Genomic DNA, 21,547 nt, shown 5'->3' on the forward strand with positions numbered 1-21,547 from the left:
CTACAGATACTTCCATGGGCACTGTTCTTCTGAATTGGCTTCTATAATTCCTGCTCTCTCTTTCAAAACAGTCCGAACACGTGCCGCCACCAGCCAACATCCATTTATTGTCCAACTTCAAACCCACAGAACCAACTTTTCATCTTCCTCATTTATTCATTCAACTGCCGTTTTCTGGAACAACCTTCCTTCATACATATTTCCTGAAAATTACAATCTACAGAAGTTCAAGTCCAATGTCAACAAATATCTTCTTTCGTCTTCTCAACCTCCAACTCAAGCACGGTACTAAGTACTACAGGTTCTAATACCTCTCGTGTTTGGGGTTCACAAAAAAAAAAAAAAAGGCAGCAAAGAATAGGAGTAAGTTCAGGAGCACAGGTTTTGAGGCAAGTGGAGAAATACCACCGGGACCTGGAGGTTTCTTAGCATCAAGATTCGTCAAAATCGTTCTGACATCCTTTTGATGGAAGACCACAGGAGGCATTGAATGGAGCGTGTTGGGAATGGTGGAAGGTGTTTTACCAAGATCATTAAAACATGAAAAAAAAAAAAAAAAAAATGGGATGCTAGCAGGTCTGCTTTATCCTTGGCTGAAGCGACAACAGAACCATTTGGTTTGGACAGAGGTGGGAGCAGAGATCGGCAAAAGTTGCAGCCAATAGCTTTGGCAAGCAACCAGAATGCTCGGCTACCATTAGGGCAAGAAGCAAGTTTTCTACTCTTAGCCTGTTCAAACTCTAGTTTGGACTGATTAATAACTGCTTTACAATTGTTGCGAGCTTTGGTGTAGGCAGAAAATGAAACTGGAGAATTAGAAACAAGCCAATTACGATATGCAACATTCTTCTCTTAAACAGCCTTAGCACATTTATTGGAAATCCAAGGTTTAGATAAAGGACGAGATTTTAAAGGAGTGTGGGATAAAGGATTCCATTCCTGCCAGAATAATTTCACTGACACGATCTGAGCAAACGTTGACATCAGAAGTTTTGAAACAGTAATCCGACCAAGGAAAAGAAGAAAGGAAGTCTTGCAGGTCGTCCCATTTTGCATTCTTGTAATGCCAAACAACACAAGGTTGGGAATAGCCATGAGATAAAGGCTCCACTGGAGAAGAGACAATGACCAAGCTGTGATCTGAAGTGCCTAAAAAACCTCTCACTTCGACCGTGTACTTAGAAGGGTTGTTTGTGAGAAAAAGATCAAGCATATTGGCTGTATGATTAGGATTGTCGGGTATTCTTGTAGGTAAATGAACAATCTGTGCAAGGTCATTAGTAATTGCAAAAGCCTCAGCATCTCGACCAACTGGGTTTACATCTCTGTTAGTGATATTTCACATAAATTTGGATCTGGTGGCTGTCAGAGGGGACGCCGTTGAATTTCTAATTAATTGGCTTTTGAAATTTAATCAATTATTATTATTTTATTATTCTAACATTTAGATGTTCTAAGTTATCTTAGAGAGTTTCTGCTACAATATTTTTACTCTTGTTATCCCTCTCTTCCCTCCCAGTTGGTTTATGGTTATGTTTAATTTTGGTTATTTTCTCTCTTGTCTTGCCACACTGCTGGCATTATATTTATTTTTAATTCCTATTTAATTTTTATGGTTATATTTCAAGCATCATGTAGAGGAATATGCTTTTTGCTGCCTCTGATGTTTGCTGTACCTTTTTATTTTATTTTTATTATGAAAGATTCAGTTTCCAACTATTTTAAATGTTATTCAAATATATGTATAATTATTTATATATATATATATATATATATATATAGACAAAACACTACATAAAAATCAGTATAGAAGTAAAAAATTTATGAGTGTATATATTAATTGTCTTTAAAAATTTAAAAACTACTGTCACTGTCATTTAAAATCTGACTAAGTATATATGGCTCAGTCACATGAGCAAAAGCACTAAAATGAGCATTTTTAAAATGGATACAGTAGGATAAACTTTGTTTAATAGATAAAATGGTGTTGCATTGTTTATACATAGGAGGGTCATCAGCCCTCAGAAAAAAAGGAGTGTGTTAGATGACTGTGTCCTATGTGAAGCCAAGCATGAACAACTTCCTCTTTGCGATCCCTGCATAGACTTGACTGCCAATGATGGATCAAGGGCATAATCCAATATAGTTTGTTTGTAATCAGGTGATGCCATGATTCTTGCCACTGTGAATATAAGTTACTACAGATTATTTGCCTGTAGTCTGTATAGGGGACTAACAGATCAAGATTATTCGTCAGGTCTGCCAATTTGGCTGCAGTGTCAGCCAAATCATTTCCTTTAATCCCGATATGACTGGGGATCCAGCAGAAATGGATATCAAATCCACCTGCATAGAGGATGTACATTATCTGCTGAATTTAGGATAGGGCTGGATGATTAGTGAGTGACATCGCTAATAAAGCCTGTAGTGCGCTCAGTGAATCAGCATATATAAAATGCCACTGGCATTGTTGATTTCTTATGTGATTTAGAGATAACTCTATAGCATGCAGCTCTACAGTATATATGCTGCAGTCAAGGGGTAACTGCTTTGATATAGTATTAGCTGGAAAAACAGCAGCAGATACCACATACGATTCTGACTTCAGCCGTCTGTGTAAACTGGCACAAAGTCAGAATGTTCTGAATGATGTTGTGAATAGAGCCGAAGATAGACAGAAGATGTGGTATTAGACTTCGTCGCACTCTTCAGTGAGAAGTCACATGCTAGTATTTGAGCATGTCAGGGTGGAATGGGCTGCACTGGTGATCAAGCAACCTTTGTACCGTGATGTTAAGCTAATTTTGAGTTGTTCTTGAACACGAATGCCAAATGGGCAATTGGCAGTCTGACACGTGTTGTAAAGATTTTCCATTGTGGCTCGAAAACAGATGGTCACATGGGGCGATCTGACAGGGAGTTCAGCTTGAAGGCACATTGTAAAGACAACTGCTTTCATCAAAGCTATAAGGATGGTTCATTTGCCTCAACATACAGACTTTTGACAGGTGATGTTCTGAATGCACCAGTAGCAATAAGAATGGCCTGATGACAATGACCTAAGCCAACGAAGAGTGCTATTTCTGGCAGATGCATATACCTGAGACCCATAATCTAATTTTGGGTGTACTAGTGCAGGGTACAGATGGAGTAGAGTGCATCTGTCTGTGCCCCAAGAGGTAGAAGAGAGAATGGAGAATGTTAAGCCCTCTCATGCAATTTGTGCGTAGCTAATGAGGGATGGAGTAATTCAGGCTTGGGATGGAGTTGTTTGCAACAAAAATGGAAGCAAATGGTCTATTCCAGTGATAACCTGAAACTATTGGCCATGGCCCAGGAGTTAAGATGGTCAACAGCTTGTTGCAGTTGCCTCTCGATAACCCTCCTATTGCATGATTGAGAAAATATGCTGAAGTCATCGACATAGAGTGCATTTTTTTACGGTTTGAAGAAGTTCGGAAATGGAGTTTACTTTAATGGCAAAAAGCATGACACTTAACATCCTTGCGGTATCCCCTCCTCTTGGCAAAGTGGCCAAGAAAGGATGGATCCTACTCAAACTTAGAAATGATGGGGGGATAAGAAGTTTTCAATAAAAGCAGGATGGTGAACTCTTAGATTGAGGTGATAGAGGTCTTTTAAAATACCAAATCGCTAAGTTGTGTTGTATGTTTTTCCATGTCAAATAAGGTGGACACCAAGTGTTCTCTTTTTAGGAAAGCATCTTGGATAGATGTTTCCAGTCTAATTAAGTTGTCCAAAGTGGACCTGTTCCTTCGGAAGCCACACTGAAAACGAGAGAGCAGGTCATTCAATTCTAGGTACAATAACAGACGAGTGTTGACCATTCTCTTCAATATTTTGCACAGACAGCTAGTCAGAGTTTTTCAGAGATTTAGGATCCTTTCCTGTCTTGGGAAAAGCAAAAATAGTTGCCTTGCACCAGGTATCCAGAAACTGCTCCTCAAGGAAGATTGTGTTGTACAGGAAGAGAAGATGGTCCATGGATTTTGATGAAAGGTGTTTGATCATTTCATAATGGATGTTGTCATGTCCAACAGTAGTAGCCTTTGTAAGGACAAGTGCTGGTTTCAACTTGTCAAATGATATTTCCAGACTTGTATACAGTACTCAAGATGCAGCCTAACCACTACCTTATACACTGGCATAATTACCCAGTGTATAAGGCAATGGTTAGGCTGCATCTGCTTATGGCATTCTGTGAATGAAATACATGCCTTGCTGGCATGTATTTTATTCAAAGAACTCCATAAGCTGTCCTATCAGTCTGTCTGCACTGTTCAGAGAACTTCACATCAGGCTGTGCATTTACCCTTAGGTACTTTTATGTTCTCCACTACCTTGAACATAGTACCACCTAATTAATATGTTATTCTGGGATTACTGCTGCCCAGGTGCACTATGCATTTATCAATGTCAAGCCTCAACTGCCACTTCTCATTCCAATTTCTCTAGATCATGTTGCAGTAGCATACCCTGATTCCTGTCATTAACTACCCTGCCAATCTTAGTATCATCAGCAAGCTTTGGCATTTAAACTGATATGCCTTCATCAACGTTATTAATAAATACTGAACACAGAAGGGCCCAGCACTGAGTGCCTGATGGTATATAATAATTATATTTATCCACGAAGGGCAGTGGCCATTGATAATCACTGTTTTCTATTACCCAGTCGACCCTATATCCATAGTAATGTAATGTGCTGTGATTGCCATATAACTGCACTGCAGTCAAGATGATCCTGCAATATTTCTTTAACAAATGATTCCATTATTTTCCCTGGAACAGAAGCCCAGCTTACTGGTCTGTAAATACTCCCTTCAACCTTTGATTTTCCCTTTGTGAACAGTGAGAAATTTGCATATTATTATTGTTATTATTATTAGCCATATGGTATAATGAAGCCTGAGGCTAATGCTGCACCAGCCAAAAAAAAATTTCTGAATTACCCTGTGTGAGAGAGAGAGAAGGGAATCACCAAGAAAGGGAAGAATGATGATATCCAGCTCAGGACCCTGGGTGTGCCATGCCCATACTCACCAGATGTGAGCTCCTGGGCTAACTCTAAGCTATAGGGACCAGCCCTGAATCCAAGAATGCTTGATAATAATGACTCAAGATCTGCTTCCCTCACTGTTTCTTATTTCAGTATAGCTGGATAGACTGTCAGCTCCATGTGCCTTATTTACTTTTGGCTTCAACAGCTTATTTACTTTTGGCTTCCACTTTCTTCTCAATTATCACAAAATCATTCAGTTTTCGGTCAGAATTATATATACCGCTGGTATCCCAATCCCTAAAAATTTCTTCACCCATGTGAAAGTAGAGGCAAAATATTTATTCAGTCAGCAACCTCACCAGGATCATCATGAGTTATACTTCTATATACAGTGGATAAAATGTGGTTCATCCCTTTCCTTCTAGTTAAGATAAGCAAAGAATTCTTTTCTAATTTTCTTACCCAACAACTTCTCCTAATTTGCCTTGGCTTGCCTAATCCCCTTAGTGACTTGATTACGGACTAGTTTATATTTATTGTAAGGTTTTTCTGGATAATTCAAAACCATCCCTGTTTTTTGCCTCTGCCACTGGTCTAATCTGTTTATGTGACATCCATTTAGGTCTAAATCTTGAGCAGTATCTCTTAGTTGCTACAAAAACCTTAGTACAGCCACTCCCCGGCTTACATAGTACTCGACTTACGCTCTCTTTCTATACTTTTAAAAAGTAGAGCTAATCAACAGAAAGACTTATGGACGAAATAAAACAAGGAAAAACTCAGTCGCTTTAGAAAATCACTTTAGGAATCGTAGTACTATTTAGCACAGAAAATCGCTTGGCCTCAAGAATCGCTTGGCACCCAGGGCCACACAAGGTTGAGCAGCTGGTACTGAGTGACAGACATGTGACAATTCAATTCATTGCAAATGCAGTGGGAGTTTAGTTACGGGTCTGCCCACAGCAACATTTTACATGACCATCTGCACATGTCTAAGATCTCCGCACAATGGGTTCCAAGATTGCTGATGTCTTCGCGGAAGCAATGTCGAATGCAATATTCTCGCCAACTGTTGGATTTGTATAATGTGGACGTTGAGAACTTTTTTGATCAGTTGGTGACAAATGACAAATGCTGGGTGTACCAGTATGATGCAGAGACTAAAGACATGCCAAAGCAGTGGAAGCACACCTCCTCTCCACCTCCCAAAAAAGCAAAGACCACTCCATCTGCGAAGAAGGTGATGTCCGTGTTTTTGGACAGAAAAGGGGTTATAGTGACAGATTACCTACCTCGTGGTTCCACACTTACTGAAGAATACTACAGAAATATTTTGAAAAAGTTGTGCAAAGCTTTGAAAGTGAAAAAGCGTGGAATGTTAACCAAAGGTGTCCGTCTTCTGTCAGACAATGCACCAGCTCACATGGCCGCTGCCACCACCAACTTTGTTGCCCAGTACAGCTTCGAACTACTGCAGCACCCACCCTATTTTCCTGACCTAGCACCATCATTCTTCTTGTTTCAAAAAAATGAAGAAACCATTGCGTGGAAGCCGATTTGATTCACCTCAGGAAGTCATCAATGAAGTGGAATCGTGGTTTCAGGAAAAAAGTGCGGACTTCAATGATCAAGGCATTAAACAACTGATTGATAGATGGGAGAAATATGTTACTATACATGGAAAGTACACAGAAAACGATTAAAGTTCCTATGAAGTTTCACCTTTCTAGGGTTATTATTTCTAGGTAAGGGTACAAACTTTTTAATACCCCCTCATATACTTAGATTTCAGAGGAGCTTTTGATACCATTCACATAAAAGACTGCTTTACAAACTGGAGCAGTGTGGCATTAGGGGTAAGTTACTGTTATGATTAAACAGATGGTTGTGTGGGAGAAGACAAAGAATGGTTATCAATGGGCACTGCTCTTCTTCGACTAATGTTATTACTAAAGTTCCACAGGGTTCAGTAATTGGCCTATTGTTGTTTTCAATATTTATAAATGTTACTGATGAAGGCATATTACACAATGCTAACTTTGCAGATGACAGAAAGCTTGGCAGCGTGGTTAAGATTAGTAATCAGGGCATGCTACTGCTACAAGATCTAGAAAAATTAGGCAGATGAGCTGAAAAGTAGCAATTGAAGTTTAATATTGGCAAAGTGATGTTCTCTGAGCAGTGTAGCAGGCTTTTAGAACAGCTCATTGGATTTTGTCAATAATATATGTGAATTTTTCCAGTAGGAATAAGGAGGTGATTACTCTGTTGTTTAAGGTTACAGTTAAGCCACACCTCGAACACTACATATGGGTCTGGAATCCTTATTTTAGGAAAGACGTGGATATCTATTGCAATGGGCACAGAGAAAGACAATGAGATTAATGAAGGGAACAAAAAAGTACTCTTATCAAGAAAGATTTATCAAGTATCTAGAAACAACATCTCAAGATCTGATTGAGGTGTTTAAAGTTTTGAATGGATTGAGTAATCGCAATGTTAATGGCATTTTCTTTTATTCAGAAAAGACACATGTGGAGATAAATTTTAATTTATCATTAGGATTAGTAGAGGCATATGATTCAAGAAAGCAGCTTATGCAGCATCAGCCAAAAAAAAAAAAAAAAGCTTCCATTTCATCCCTACATTCATTCCAAATACCTGTCCAGCTCAGCCTTAAATTTATTTAGGCAATCAACTTCCACAACAAAAGATGGAAGTCTGTTCCATCAACCAACCACCCGCTGGCTAAAGGCAAACTTCTGCACATCTATACTACATCTGTCTTTCCTCAATTTGAATTTATGCTCTCTCGGGTGATTATTCTGAGCAAGAGGAAGAATCCCATCAGCATTGAGCATGCTCAAACCATTCAAGGCTTTATACACCTCAATCATATCACCTCACAGGTGGCTAGTCTCCAACACTACTTTGCAAATCTTAAGCCTTTCTTCATAAGAGCAACCCTTGGTTCCATTCACTAATCTTGCTGCCCTTCTCTGTATCATTCCAACAGCTCAACATCCTTAAAATGAGGCCTGCAGACCTGTATACAGTACTCAAGATGTGGCCTGACCATTGCCTTATACAAGGGGATAATCAACCTCCTTATCCCTACTAGAAAAATTCCTGTATATCATTGTCAAGATACCATGAGCTACTCTTGCAGACCGTCTGCACTGCTCAGAAAACTTCATATCTGCTTGAACAATTATCCCCAGGTCCTTTTCGTTCTCTATAACTGTCAGTGTAGTACCACAGAGTTGATACGTTACTCAGGGGTTACTATTTCCCATAAGTAGTACTTTACATTTGTCAATGTTAAACTTCATTTGCCACCTTTCAGCCCATCTGCTCAACTCTTCTAGATCCTGTTGCAGCAGCGTACTGTCATTAGTGTCCTTAACAACCCTGCCAACCTTCGTATCATCTGCAAACTTGGACATTAAGCTTGATATACGATCATCAATATCATTTATAAATACAGAAAACAACAATGGACTGAACACTGAACCCTGAGGGACTCCACTAATAACATTAGTCTATTAATTACCACTCTCTGTCTTCTCCCACTCAACCATCCCTTTATCCATAGCAGCAATTTGCCTCCAATACCACACTGCACCAATTTGTTCATCAGTCTTCCATATGTTACAGTATCAAAAGCCTTTCTAAGATACAAATATATGATATCAAAGTTATTCCCTGCATGCAGTTCCTTTGTGACCACATCATAGTATCCAATCAAAATGGACAGGCAAGACTTTCCCTTAACAAAACCATGCTGTCTCCGAGCTATAACTGAAGTCTTGTCTAGGTGATCCTGCAGTGCTTCTTTAACCAGTGCCTCCATTAATTTTCCTGGAACAGAAGTTCAACTAACAGATATATAATTACTTCTGTCACCCTTTGATCCTCCTTTGTGAATTGGGGTCGCATTAACACATCTCTAGTCCATGAGTACCTCCCCTGTCTCCAAAGAAGCTCTCATAATTATGGCTAAGGGTTTGCTTACTTCCTTTGCTGCCTCCTTTAATATGACTGAATAGATCCCATCCACCCTGGGTGCCTTTTTTATGTTTATCTTCAACAATTTCTCCTCCACTTTGCTCTCAGTTATTACAAAATCATCTAGCTCACTGCCAGAGTTTAATTCACCTCTGGCGTTCTCCTCCCTGAATAAATCCTCATGTGTGAATGTAGATGCAAAATACTCATTTAGTTTGTTAGCCACCTGAGCAGGATCATCAACAGTTGAACCATCAATATCCGGTGGACCAATCTGATTCATCCCTTTCCTTCTAGAATTTACATAGGTAAAGAACTCTTTGCTGTTTTTCTTTGCATCCTTTGCCAAAGATTTTTCATAATCTGCCCTTGCAACTTGGTTACAGACCAGCTTATATCTACCATAGGCTTCCATGTCACCCATTCATTTTTATGTATCCCATGCATTTTTCTTTTCTGCCATATGTCTCTTTAGCTCATCTGACATCCATTTAGGCCTAAACCTTGAACAATATTTCTTAGTTGATATGTAAAGCCTAATAGCTTCCAAGATAAATTCTTTGAATGATTCCCATTTTGAATTTGCTTTTAGTGACATCATCAGTTGGTCCCACCGTATAGAATTTAAATACTGTCTCAGACCACCGTAGTCACCTTTACAAAAGCAAAAACCCTTCCCTTTTACCCCTGATGATAATTACCTCTTTGAGTAAATCCATTTCAGCACACTGTGATCACTGCCACCTAGTGGTTCCTTTATCTACAGATTCTTAATGTATGAAGAATCACTGCTGATAATCAGATCAAGAGTATTACTCCCTCTAGTTGCTCCCCGAACATGCTGATTTAGAAAACAATCATCCAATAAATCCACAAAAGCCCTGCTAGTGTGTGAGTAACCAGCCCCCAAATTCCAGTCAATATCTGGGAAATTAAAATCTCCCATTATAAGACTCTCTGATTTACTGGCCCACTCTATTTCCCTGTACAGTTTCTTATTATACTCATCACAGTCATTAGGCCATTAACACACTCCTATTCTCAATTTTTATCTCCTAATGCTTATGTCACACCAAACTGACTCGACACTGCACTGTCCAGCGATGTCGACTGGCTTTATTTCCTTGGATTTTATGTGTTTCTTAACTAATAGCATAACTCCTCCTCTCTTCCTAACCGGTATGCATTGTACTCCCCAAATTCCAGTTCTGCATTCCTTATATCTGTGTGACACCACATCTCTGATATCCCAACAATATCCACCTTCGACGTTTTGAGCAATACCTCACATTCAACAAATTTATTTACCAAACTCCTAGCATTGGTTTATATGCAAGTATACATGCACCTGTTCCTATTCTTAGCTACCCTAACACAACCCATGTGTTTACTTGTACCGCAATGACTCCCAGTAGTCTCTGAAATACCTTTCATCTTGTTTTCCAGGCTGCTGCTCATTCCAATAGAAGCAGTGCAAGAATCACTTTCACCTCTGCCAGTGGCTACTGTTAATCTATTAATCCTTGTATCCCCCAAAGCTAGCAGTTTTCCAACCCACCTAACACTGCCTCGATAGCTTCAGCAAATATTCTTGAACCCTTTCTATTTAAGTGTATCCCATCCCTGTATTAGCAGTGTCTCCTGTTAACAAGTACACACCAGGCTGAAAAAAATTCAACCCCTTGATCCTTGCACAATCTTTCCAGGGCCAAACTGATCAACAAGGCTCTCATCATACACTCCCTCCTATCGTGTCTGAGCTGAATTGGAGACACTTTCAAATTCAACCCTAAGTTCTGAAGAGGAACCAATTTTTTTTTCTTGTTGTTTGTATCATGAAAAGACTGTTCCTGGAGCTATTTGTTTGTTGTTTGTTATTTGGTTTTTAGGAGCATTAGCAACTAAGGCCATATTGCTCCGGGATATGCGATGGTCATTCCCTGACCTTTCCGCATCCTCCGTATTTGGTGGTGATGGGCTCGAACCCCGGTCTAATCAAGAAGCGTGTGCTATGCACTGCTGCTCCTTCCCACCTGGCTACGGAGGGACATTCCTGGAGCCAGTAAGTTCTTGGACTTCAGTCTTGACCCTAAAATTACTGCAGACATTTGGGTAGATTTAAACCTTTCACAAGATCGTAGAGTTCACTTTGCATAAACAGCTGTGGTTCAGAGTTGTGAATTTCTTTGTAACAATAATTTATGTGATCCTCTAGGTCAGAAATGTCAGATTCAGGATCTGATGGCAAATGATCAATAACAACTGGCAGAGGTGGTACTGACAGTTCAGATCCATGGCCTTACAGCTGAAGTAATGTTGTTGTGTATACAACAAAAGTAGCAGGCATTCATATGATCCTGAGGTTTCCTCAAGACCATGGGAATAACAAATGCTGTGGCTTTCTTTTTACCTATTTCCATAACTGTAAGTCCTCATATTAGCAGATACTAGTTAACATGACTCTGCACCAGAAAACAACTGAATGGGGAAGAAACACTTCACAAATTTATACAGCAAACTGTCTTGTAGGTCTCAACATATCTAAACACATCTGGGCATATCTATACCTGTCAGTAACAAATGAAGTGGTATGCATAACACATATAGATGGAATGTGTATCTAAAACAATTCTTACTGTTTGTAAAAAAACTAAAAATGATACTTAAAAGCAATCTAGATTTTAGAATTAGCACTAAAAGTATAACAAGAAACACCATGAATTTTGTAACTATCAAAATCTATGCAGACCAGCATAATTTCTTCATATCTGGATATTCCATATACCTAGACATAGCTTTCATGCTTCTTATAAAAATTATTTTCTCTGCCTACAGAAGAAAAAATCCTGATTAGCTGTTTCTGCAACTGAAGTTGAAAATAAGAAGGGCAACTTGTATTGATTATTCAATTCTGTCATCTGGAGAAACGTAGCAAACAATGTCATACACACCAACAAATTTAAACTGCCTTTAACAAAAAAAAAAAAAAAAAGTTAAACAAAAAAAGATTTATTTTTAAATTTTTTATTATCAACAAGAGAAATATCTGGAAAAGGAAAAACAATTTATATTATAGAAAAAAGTAGTGTACTGTATACTGCTAAATGAATTTAGCTATAATCTATATTTATTCATACTGCAGTTCAAGAGTTGAAAATAATAAATTAATACTATTTATAAGTAACGCTGTTAAAACAGGGAAAATTCCACACACACTTACTTCATTGATCCTTTAATAAGATCTTGAAACCGATCTCGAACCCTGAAATTATCACACAATAGTGAAAGACAAGCAAAAATTTTTAAAAAATTTGTAAATAATAAGGGAAAGCACTTGCACTTTATTAAAGAAACAATTTAATGTGAGATGCATTTCTGCCGAAACCTTCTACCAATTATCCCAACATAACTTACACTCAGTGATTACTGAATTATGACCTAATACTGTGTCAGGCCACCACGCGCATGGATAACAGCCACTATTCACCTAGGCACTGGCACCACTAGATGTCTGAAGACATCTATAGGGAACTGCAGCCACGCTGCCTGCAAGTCTTTCCAGTGTTGGAATAGGTGATGGTTGTGTCCATATACCTCACTACCTTCAAAAATATCCCACAGTTCAATTTGATTGAGGTCAAGCAAATTTGGAGGGCAATCACGGCGAGCAATATCTTCGCTGCATTTCTTGAACCATTCGTGCACAGTGTGGGCCTGATGATACAGAATATTATCTTGGAAGATCCCATTTCTGTCTGAGGAAAACATGCAAAATGGCAGATGACACATGGTCTCCTGAAAGCTGCCAATAGACCTCATCTGTGAAATGTTGGTCCCTACGCACCAGGGGTTCTAGTTCTTGCTAGTAAAACATGCCTGGATAGTGAGTACCATGCACATTGAGTCTCTGGACTCGTGTTGTTTGCACCATAAACAAAGGCATCCATCTGTGTGTTGCACCAGGTATTTGGACTCATCCGACCAAGAAACTCGTTTCCAGTGCTCCAGTGTCCAACCAACATGTTGTTGACATACGACATTCACAACTGACGATGATTAGTGATGAGCTAATTGTCCGCTGTAAAACTCTATACATCCGAGTGTGCAGCGCACTGTCATTTGTGATATTGTTCTTGCATTCCCCATACTGTATTGTGATGTCAACTGTCACACAGCGAGCTGCTGTTCAGCCAGTACAACATGCTTCACCCTTTGTTCATCATAAACAACCACCTTGCATAATCATTTACAGTTTTGGCAATGGGTGATGGTTTGACTCATTAAACACAAAATTCTTTGTACACCTTAACCACACCGCACTGTGAGCAACCCACAAGATATGCTATTCCCAATGTGGAGGCACCTGACACACGAACTCCCACAATCATACCCTTTTGAAACTCCATAATATTCTTACTACATCCCATAACTGGTACTTCATCACTGACTTGTACAACCATATGCAAATAACCACTGCTCTAGCATATGAAGCTGTTTGGCTTTTTATACTGAGAGCTATGCAGCGCATAACCCATTATGGATGGGGTGGTCACATTTCAGTGATCACTGAGTGTATATACTACTGAAGAAAAAAGAACAGTGAGAAGTAGGAATTATGGTAAGAATGTGATCTATGCCCACAAAAGAAGTTATAGATTATTGCAAGTGAGCTCAACCACCTCTGAGTAGAATAGACCATTCCTCTCATTATGGATGACAGTAAAATTCCTCTCATTATGGATGACAGTAAAAAAGAAGACATAGATCATCTGAATTAAAATATTTATGAACAAACAAGTTAGTGAAAAACAACATTTCGGGTTGTAGTAAATCAATGAAGTAGGTGAAATGGCATTGTTTTTGTTACATCTCATATCATGAATGCCTTCACAGTGAGTTGCCTGTTATTGCACTATCTCTAATAAAGCAACACTTTCACAGCAGAGAAAGCACGAGCACTCACAATCATGCCCTTCTGAAACTCCGTAATTCTTACTATGCCCCATAATGCCCTTTTGAAACTCCATGATTCTTACTACGCTCCATAACTGCTACTTTATCACTTTGATTTGTAGGACCAGAATTTGACTTGCAATCTCTACTTGGAAGCACTGATTATTTGAGATAGTGCAATAACAGACAACTCAGTGTGAAGGTGCTCACAATATGAGATTTAACAAAACAATGTGCCATTTCACCTACTTCAGTGATTTACTACAAACCAAAACGATGCTTTACACTAACTTGTTCATCAAGTTAATTTTCCATAGTCTGAGGCTTTCAGCCACAAACCTTTTTTAATATTTATGAACTTAATTTTAGATGCGTAAACCAAACTATACATATGAGGGAAAAATTTTTCAAAATTTGGGCAACTGGATAGCATGCCATGAAGGACATTGGATTGTTCTCATTTCTCTTTTTTTTTCCATATGTATCTACTCATATGGTGTTATTGTGCAGTACAAATTTGCCAGGATTAATAGTTTTTTTGCAACTGCTTTTTTTCATAAACTTTTTTTTAATGTTATGTATTCTATACCATAGTAAATGCCTTGCTTTAAGGTTTCTTAATTTGGCTGATTATCATGTTTATATTAAAATTTATAAGCTTAGGTTTCTTTACCCATGACATAAGTAAAAAAGGTAAGTCACAGTGTATCAACTTTTCTTAGTGCTTTAGTTTTCCGTATTTGTAAGAGCTGGATTTGGTCAACATAGCCAATTTCATGATATACAGAAAGCAGAGGTCAGCATAGATATCCACTTTATATATCATGTCTTTGATCTACTGGCAGGGAGGATGAGGAGTCTCTAGTTTTTAGTATTTATCTGACCTTTTTGCTGCATGTTGGGAACAGCCTAATTTTATGTTTTTTGGGTAATATTCTGGCATCTATGGAAAAACGATGATGTGAGCAAAGAAACTATTATCAGTAGTTGTTCTTAAATGCTAGGACTTTTGGTTAGCACCTTGTGCACAGATCTCCACATAAAGTCCTCACAGACAGATACAGTAATATGGTATACAACAAAGGTAAATATGTTTGAACTAAAATACCCATGGCAAATATTTTGCTAGAACTGTTTCAGAGAAGTAAAGATTAATATCAAAGTAATTACATAACTCCCTTGATGGTATTTTCACCTTGTCGTGGTGAGGGAGCTTGCATCCACTGACAACTCTGGGAGCTATCAGAAGATACACCCAAGCTGGACAGGTCCTTCTAGATAGGAGCCAAACCAAGAGGGATACTTAGCAGAAGGAAAACTGTGATACAAACCAAAGTGGTGGGCAGCAGCACTCACTATTACCAACCCGAGGCAGTTAATATTAATGTTAACTAGGTTCCAGACTGGAAACTTGAAGACTTAGGCAAGCCTATGGATACAGCACTGCAATGTGGAAAGCAAGGGAAACTACCACATTAATTATCCCAAGAGTACAACATGACCAGAGGGAAGACAAAGAAAAAAAGTGGCTTGATAACATCAAGGAATGGACGGGGGGGTCTTATAACACAAGAACTATTTCACAAAGCAAGAGACAGAGTTGGCTGGAAAATGTTGGTCTCCAACATTCGAATTGAACAAATGGAACTTGAAGAAGAAGAATTACAAAAACTTTTCCTTTGGCTCGGTTTACTGCTAGCTAAGGTGTCATCAGTGGGATGGACCATGGTTAAAATGCAATTTGATAATTTTTTTATATGTATGACTATATCATCCTTTAAAAAAAATTACAATTATTGCACAAAAATTACCTGGACCTGGAAACTGCTATGTAAAGTTGTCCATTTGTAAAAATGCTAACTTTGTTGAAAGTCTGAAATGAGATTTGTTGATTGTGATGACAAAAGCTAAGAAATTGTCTTCTTCTCAAAGTAATTGAAAGTTAGTTTCACTGGGAGCTAATTCAATTATCAGGATTTGAAAATCAGTGAGAATTTTTGTTAGAAATGTCTATTTTCTTAATTTTACTGCTAAATAAAACCTATTGCTGTTTGTTTGTTTGTTGTTTGTTATTCGGTTTTTAGGAGCATTAGCAACTAAGGCCATATTGCTCCGGGAATATGCGGTGGTTATTCCCTTGACCTTTCCGCATCCTCCGCATTTGGTGGTGACGGGCTCGAACCCTGGTCTAATCAAGAAGCGTGTGCTACGCACTACTGCTCCTTCCCACCTGGCTACGGAGGCGCCAAAACCTACTGCAAAAGGAATCAAGCAAAAAGCTTATTTAGTCTTTGAGTTATTTAAATTCAAAGAGTGTTCTGGACACAGAGACAAGCAAATTATTTTACAGATAACAGACAAGAATAATCTTTTAATTTTGTGCCTTATATATCTCATCTCTACAGCACAAATTTACTACAACATTTACTTATATTTGTCTGCAGACCAGACGACTGTACTGAATAGTAGCTATAATCAATAAACTCCAAAAGCTGAATATATATTTAGCTCTAAACATAGAGAACAGAAATATTATGATTTATAATTATGCATTTAAGAGCAAATACACTGAAAGGACAGAATTCATAGGATACCTGGTTCCTGGGCAACACAACGCTACCACTCTCACTAGTGGACGAACCCAGCACTTGGAAGGTATACAGATACACTCCATCACTAGATTCACATAAACTGTAATTCAATATCAGCATGGATAAATGTCGTGAGTTAACTGACTTTGAAAGAGAGATGATGGTGGGTGCCCGAAGCATGGGTCATTCGATTGTGGAGATAGTACAGAAATTAGGCTTCTGTGTCGCCTGATAATTTATATGCATTTCATGCAGATTTCTTATCTCCCACAAGTCGCATTAGTTCATCTAATGAACAAATGAAACTTGTTTAATTATGTTCCATTTGGGCCTAAACCTAAAACAGTATTTCTTAGTAGGAACAAAAAGCCTAGTTGCTTCCAAGATTACTTCCTTGAATGCTTCCCATTTAGAACTTGCTGTTGGTAACATTATCAAGTTTGTCCCACTATACTAGGTAGGTATTCCATGATTTCTATCCACTCAGTGTACTATTATTAACCCCCCTTCATCTGCAATGAAAATAACTAGTAATATATCTAATTATATCTCAAACAGCCAATGCTTCTAATATTTAGAGAAACCTCACCTCTAATTCAGCCTGGTTTAATACATTAAGTAAGATGAAGTGGGAGAAAGGAGCTGAAAATATGCTAAACTGAAAGCCATATGTTAAACTGAAACCAAAACCGAGGCAGCCCTGATTTTGGGCTAACAAAAGGCACGCACGCACGTACACCCACCCACCCACCCACCCACCTTCAGAGGAAATAGATTTCAGCTCAGCAAATATTCAGCTCCTTTCTTCCACTTCATGTATTGAATGCATTAAACCAAGTGAAAATGGAGATGAGTTTGGTCTAAACATAATAATCACAGAATGTTTTGAGATATGTTAGTAAAGTCACAAAATTGAAAGCAATTAGACAAAATATTCCAAACAATTACACAGATAACTTGTGACTAACACTAGTGTTTCATAACACGTGGGCTGTACTTTCTGGGTTGATCTGGGAACAATGAAGAAAGTTTATATAAGCATGTGTCCGATTCTGAATGGTTATAGAGTTATGGCTGTTTCAATTTTATAAAATGGCTTTGGAGTTTTCAATAATAAAAATAGAATAAAATACGTTTTTGAAATTCAAACAGCCATGGCTCGAAACCATTTAGTTGTTGTTGTTGTTGTTCTGGAGACTTAATGGCACATAAGCTGCTAAGGCTATAATGTGCCTATTCACTTATTATATTAAAACATGAGTTTTTCATAAATCAGAAGAAAATCTGAAATCAGAAAGTCAAAATTCAGAAATATTTGCCTTATCACCAATGAGATTTTCAAGAGTTATTGGTTTATGAAGATTAACCAGTGAGATCAAGGATGAAGTTCTGACTTGTTTATAATAGGAGCAGCCAATAAGAATATGTTTTACAGTCAAATTATTAGAACAATGTGTACATTGTGGTGGATCATCTCCTGTCAGTAAATGAAGGTGGGTCAGATGGGTATGTCCTATTCTTGCCCTTGAAAGGACTACTTCTCGTCTCGATGTACGGATACTGGAGCGCCAAATTTCCGAATCATGTTTAAACTGAAAGAGTTTATTATTAGTCTGAGAGTGCCAGAGTACTGTCCATTGTGATAGGCAAGCAGCATGAATGGTTAGTGCATAATCTGATGCTGGAACAGGGATGTTGGTTAAATCTAAGGTAGCTGGATTTTTTGCAGCTTTATCGGCAAGTTCATTGCCTAAAATACCGGAATGGGATGGAATCCAGCAAAAAGTGACCAGTACGTTGCGTTCTTTAATTTGCAGTAATAAGCTTCTGATTTCATCTAGAACAGGGTGAACTTTATCTGAGGAATTACATAACAACATGATTGAGCTGAGTGAATCAGTGTAAATAACTGATTTTAAGGAACTGTCAGAATAGAGATTTTCTAAAGCTAGTTTGATTGCATATAATTCAGCAGAAAATATACTAAATTCTGATGTAAGGGAAACTGATACAATTGTATTCGGAAACACTGCAGCTGCTCCAACATTTGAATTAGATTTAGAGCCATCTGTATAGATTGAGAGAGAAATCACTATATCTTTGAGTGTGAACTGCATGAATTTGGTTGACATTTGATGCTTGCAAAGTATTCTTTCTCCATTGACAGAGGTAAGTGTCACAGGTTGGAAGAGGAGGAGGAGCCCATGGTGGTTGAGTATAGGTTGCTACCTGCTTTACAGAATGGATGGAAATATTCCAAACTTGCACCAATTCAAGAAGGCGAAGACCAGCTGGTTTTACTATGCTAGGTTTGTTTCTGTATAGGATTTCTAACGGTGGGTTGAAAAGGTATGACTGAACCGGATGAGAGGCACAACTTTGTATCTTGACAGCATATTTCAGTAACAGTGTTTTCCTGCGTAAAGTTAGTGGGGCTTGTGAGCATCAATGTAGAGACTATGTGCTGACGACGTTCTGAATGCACCAATTGCAATTCTCAAAGCACTGTGCTGAATTGGATCAAGGCAGCGTAATGCACTCTTTCTGGCAGAATCATAGATTGGAGCACCATAATCAAGGCGGGATCTGATTAATGCCCTGTATAAAGGAAGCAGGGAGGTACGATCTGCACCCCACATCTGGGCAGATAAAGCTCTCAGTATGTTTAACTTTTTTAGACATGAAGTCCGTACATTTTTAATATGATCTAGGAAATTTAACTTGTTGTCAAGGATTAATCCACGAAATCTGATGTTTCTGGTGACCGGAATAAAGACATAAATTTGAAGTTCAGGATCTGGATGAAGTTTGCTTTGTCTACAGAAATGGATGGCAACTGTTTTCTGCTGTGAGAGCCGATTAGCCATTGAGGCTCGCCCATTGTTGAATTTTATTAAGTGATATCTGAAGCTGTCTTTCAATAGACCTCATGTTTTGAGAATGACAGGAGATGGAAAGATCATCTGCATAAAGGTAAGTCTCAACTGTATTTGGAAGCTGCTTAGTGATAGAATCTATTCTCAGAGCAAAAAGAGTGGCACTCAGTACTGATCCCTGCGGAACACCTTCTTCCTGGATGAAAGTGGTGGAAAGGGCATGTTGGTATCGAACTTGAAATGATCTAGTATGTAAGAAGTTCTGAACAAATAAAGGAAGGTTGCCTCGTAGTCCGAGAAGGTAAAGATCACTAAGTATACAATACCGCCAGGTGGTATCAAAAGCCTTTTCTATGTCTATTGAAACCATTACTAGATGTTCATGTTTGACAAAAGCATTACGGATGGCAAATTCAGCCTTGACCATAAGATCTAAGCATGACCTGTTTTGACGAAAGCCATATTGACTATGGCTCATTAGCTGTTCCGACTCAATGATCCAGACGAGTCTTCTGTGGATAATTTTCTCAAGAATTTTGCTGAGGCAGCTTGAGAGAGATATGGGTGTATAGCTATTGGGGTTGGATGGATCTTTTCCAGGTTTCAGGAATGCCAAAACTGTAGAGTGATGCCAAGAAGCTGGAAAAACATTTTCCAAAAATATGTGATTGTAAAAGACCAGGAGGCAGCGCAAAGCTTTGTCATCAAGATGTTGTAGCATGACATAATAAATCCCATCTGGCCGGGCAGCACCACTGCGGGCGGTTTTAATGATATGTAAAAGTTCAGAATATTGCAGAGGTTTGTTATATGGGAGAAGACGGGCAGTTTTAAAATGAATAGCATGCTTTTCTTCAGTGTTTTTAATTCTTCAGAATGAGGTAGGATAGGCTGTTGCTGCTGAGATTTCGGCAAAAGTATTGCCCAAAGCATTAGCTATATCTACTGGATTAGAGAGAACTTTCCCATTCCAAGAGAGGATTGGAGAAGGTATGGTAGGAAACTTACCAGACAGCTGTCTAATTTTTTCCATATTATTTTGGAATCAGTATTTCTGTGAAAACTGGAGGCAAAACGGGTCCAGGATTCTTTCTTTGCTTGCTTTTGTATGAAGCGTGCTTTTGCCCTTAATTTCTTATAATTAATGAGATTGACTGTGCTCAGACACAGCAGAGAAGGCATAATTCAAATAGCAGAAGACTACTATAGAGAATTATACAAGGAGCGAGGGAATGATACCAGCAGTGGGGAAGATGGATTGCAAAGTAGCAACACGTACAACATACCCGATATTCTTCCTGATGAGGCAGAACATGCACTGAAGAAAATGAAGAATCAGAAAGCCCCGGGGGAAGATGAAGTTACTGTAGAGTTGTTAAAATTGGGAGGAAGAGACATAACACAAAAACTGGCAAGGCTCTTCACAAAGTGCATTAGAAAAAGTATGACACCTAAGCAGTGGAATAATGCAATCATAGTTTTGTTGCATAAGAAAGGAGATAAATCAGAAATTGGAAATTATAGACCAATTAGCTTGTTATCCCACATCTACAAGTTGTTCACAAGGGTCATTACTAACAGATTAGAAAGAATACTTGATGAGAATCAACCGAAAGAGCAAGCTGGCTTTAGGACAGGATTCTCAACTATGGATCACCTTCACGTAATGTCACAGCTAATGGAGAAGGCAAATGAATATAACACACCATATTGCCTGGCATTTGTGGATTATGAAAAGACATTTGACTCCATACAGCATAAGGCAATGTTTCGTGCACTGGAAAGACAAGGCACAGATACCCCATATATTATGATTTTGAAGAAAATATATGAGAGTGCTACCTCCTTTATTAGACTAGACAAAGAGAGTAGGAAATTTAAAATCGAGAAAGGAGTTCAACAAGGAGACACAATATCTCCGAAGCTGTTTACTGCTGCTCTTGAAGAAGCTTTCAGAAGATTAGACTGGTCGCAGAAAGGAGTCAATGTGAACGGAGAGTACCTAAACTATTTACGATTTGCAGATGACATTGTGGTCATAAGCCACGATCCCAAAGAATTAGAGGAAAATCTTAATCAGTTATGCACAGTTAGTA

General features: G+C 38.5%; 1 protein-coding gene across 2 annotated transcripts in view; it reads right to left on the reverse strand.

Annotated features, from left to right (window-relative positions):
* LOC150083319 (focadhesin-like) overlaps positions 1-21,547 on the reverse strand; it is a 457,209-nt gene that overhangs the window by 250,253 nt on the left and 185,409 nt on the right. For both annotated transcript variants that reach the window (XM_090377973.1, XM_090377972.1), the window contains exon 10: positions 12,252-12,293. In XM_090377973.1, coding sequence (XP_090234099.1) covers positions 12,252-12,293 — 42 coding nt within the window. The remainder of the gene's footprint in view (positions 1-12,251; positions 12,294-21,547) is intronic.

This window comes from Mastigoproctus giganteus, chromosome 7 (assembly GCF_048544385.1).
Source record: "Mastigoproctus giganteus isolate SK-2022 chromosome 7, ASM4854438v1, whole genome shotgun sequence".
Taxonomy (NCBI): Eukaryota; Metazoa; Arthropoda; class Arachnida; order Uropygi; family Thelyphonidae; genus Mastigoproctus; species Mastigoproctus giganteus.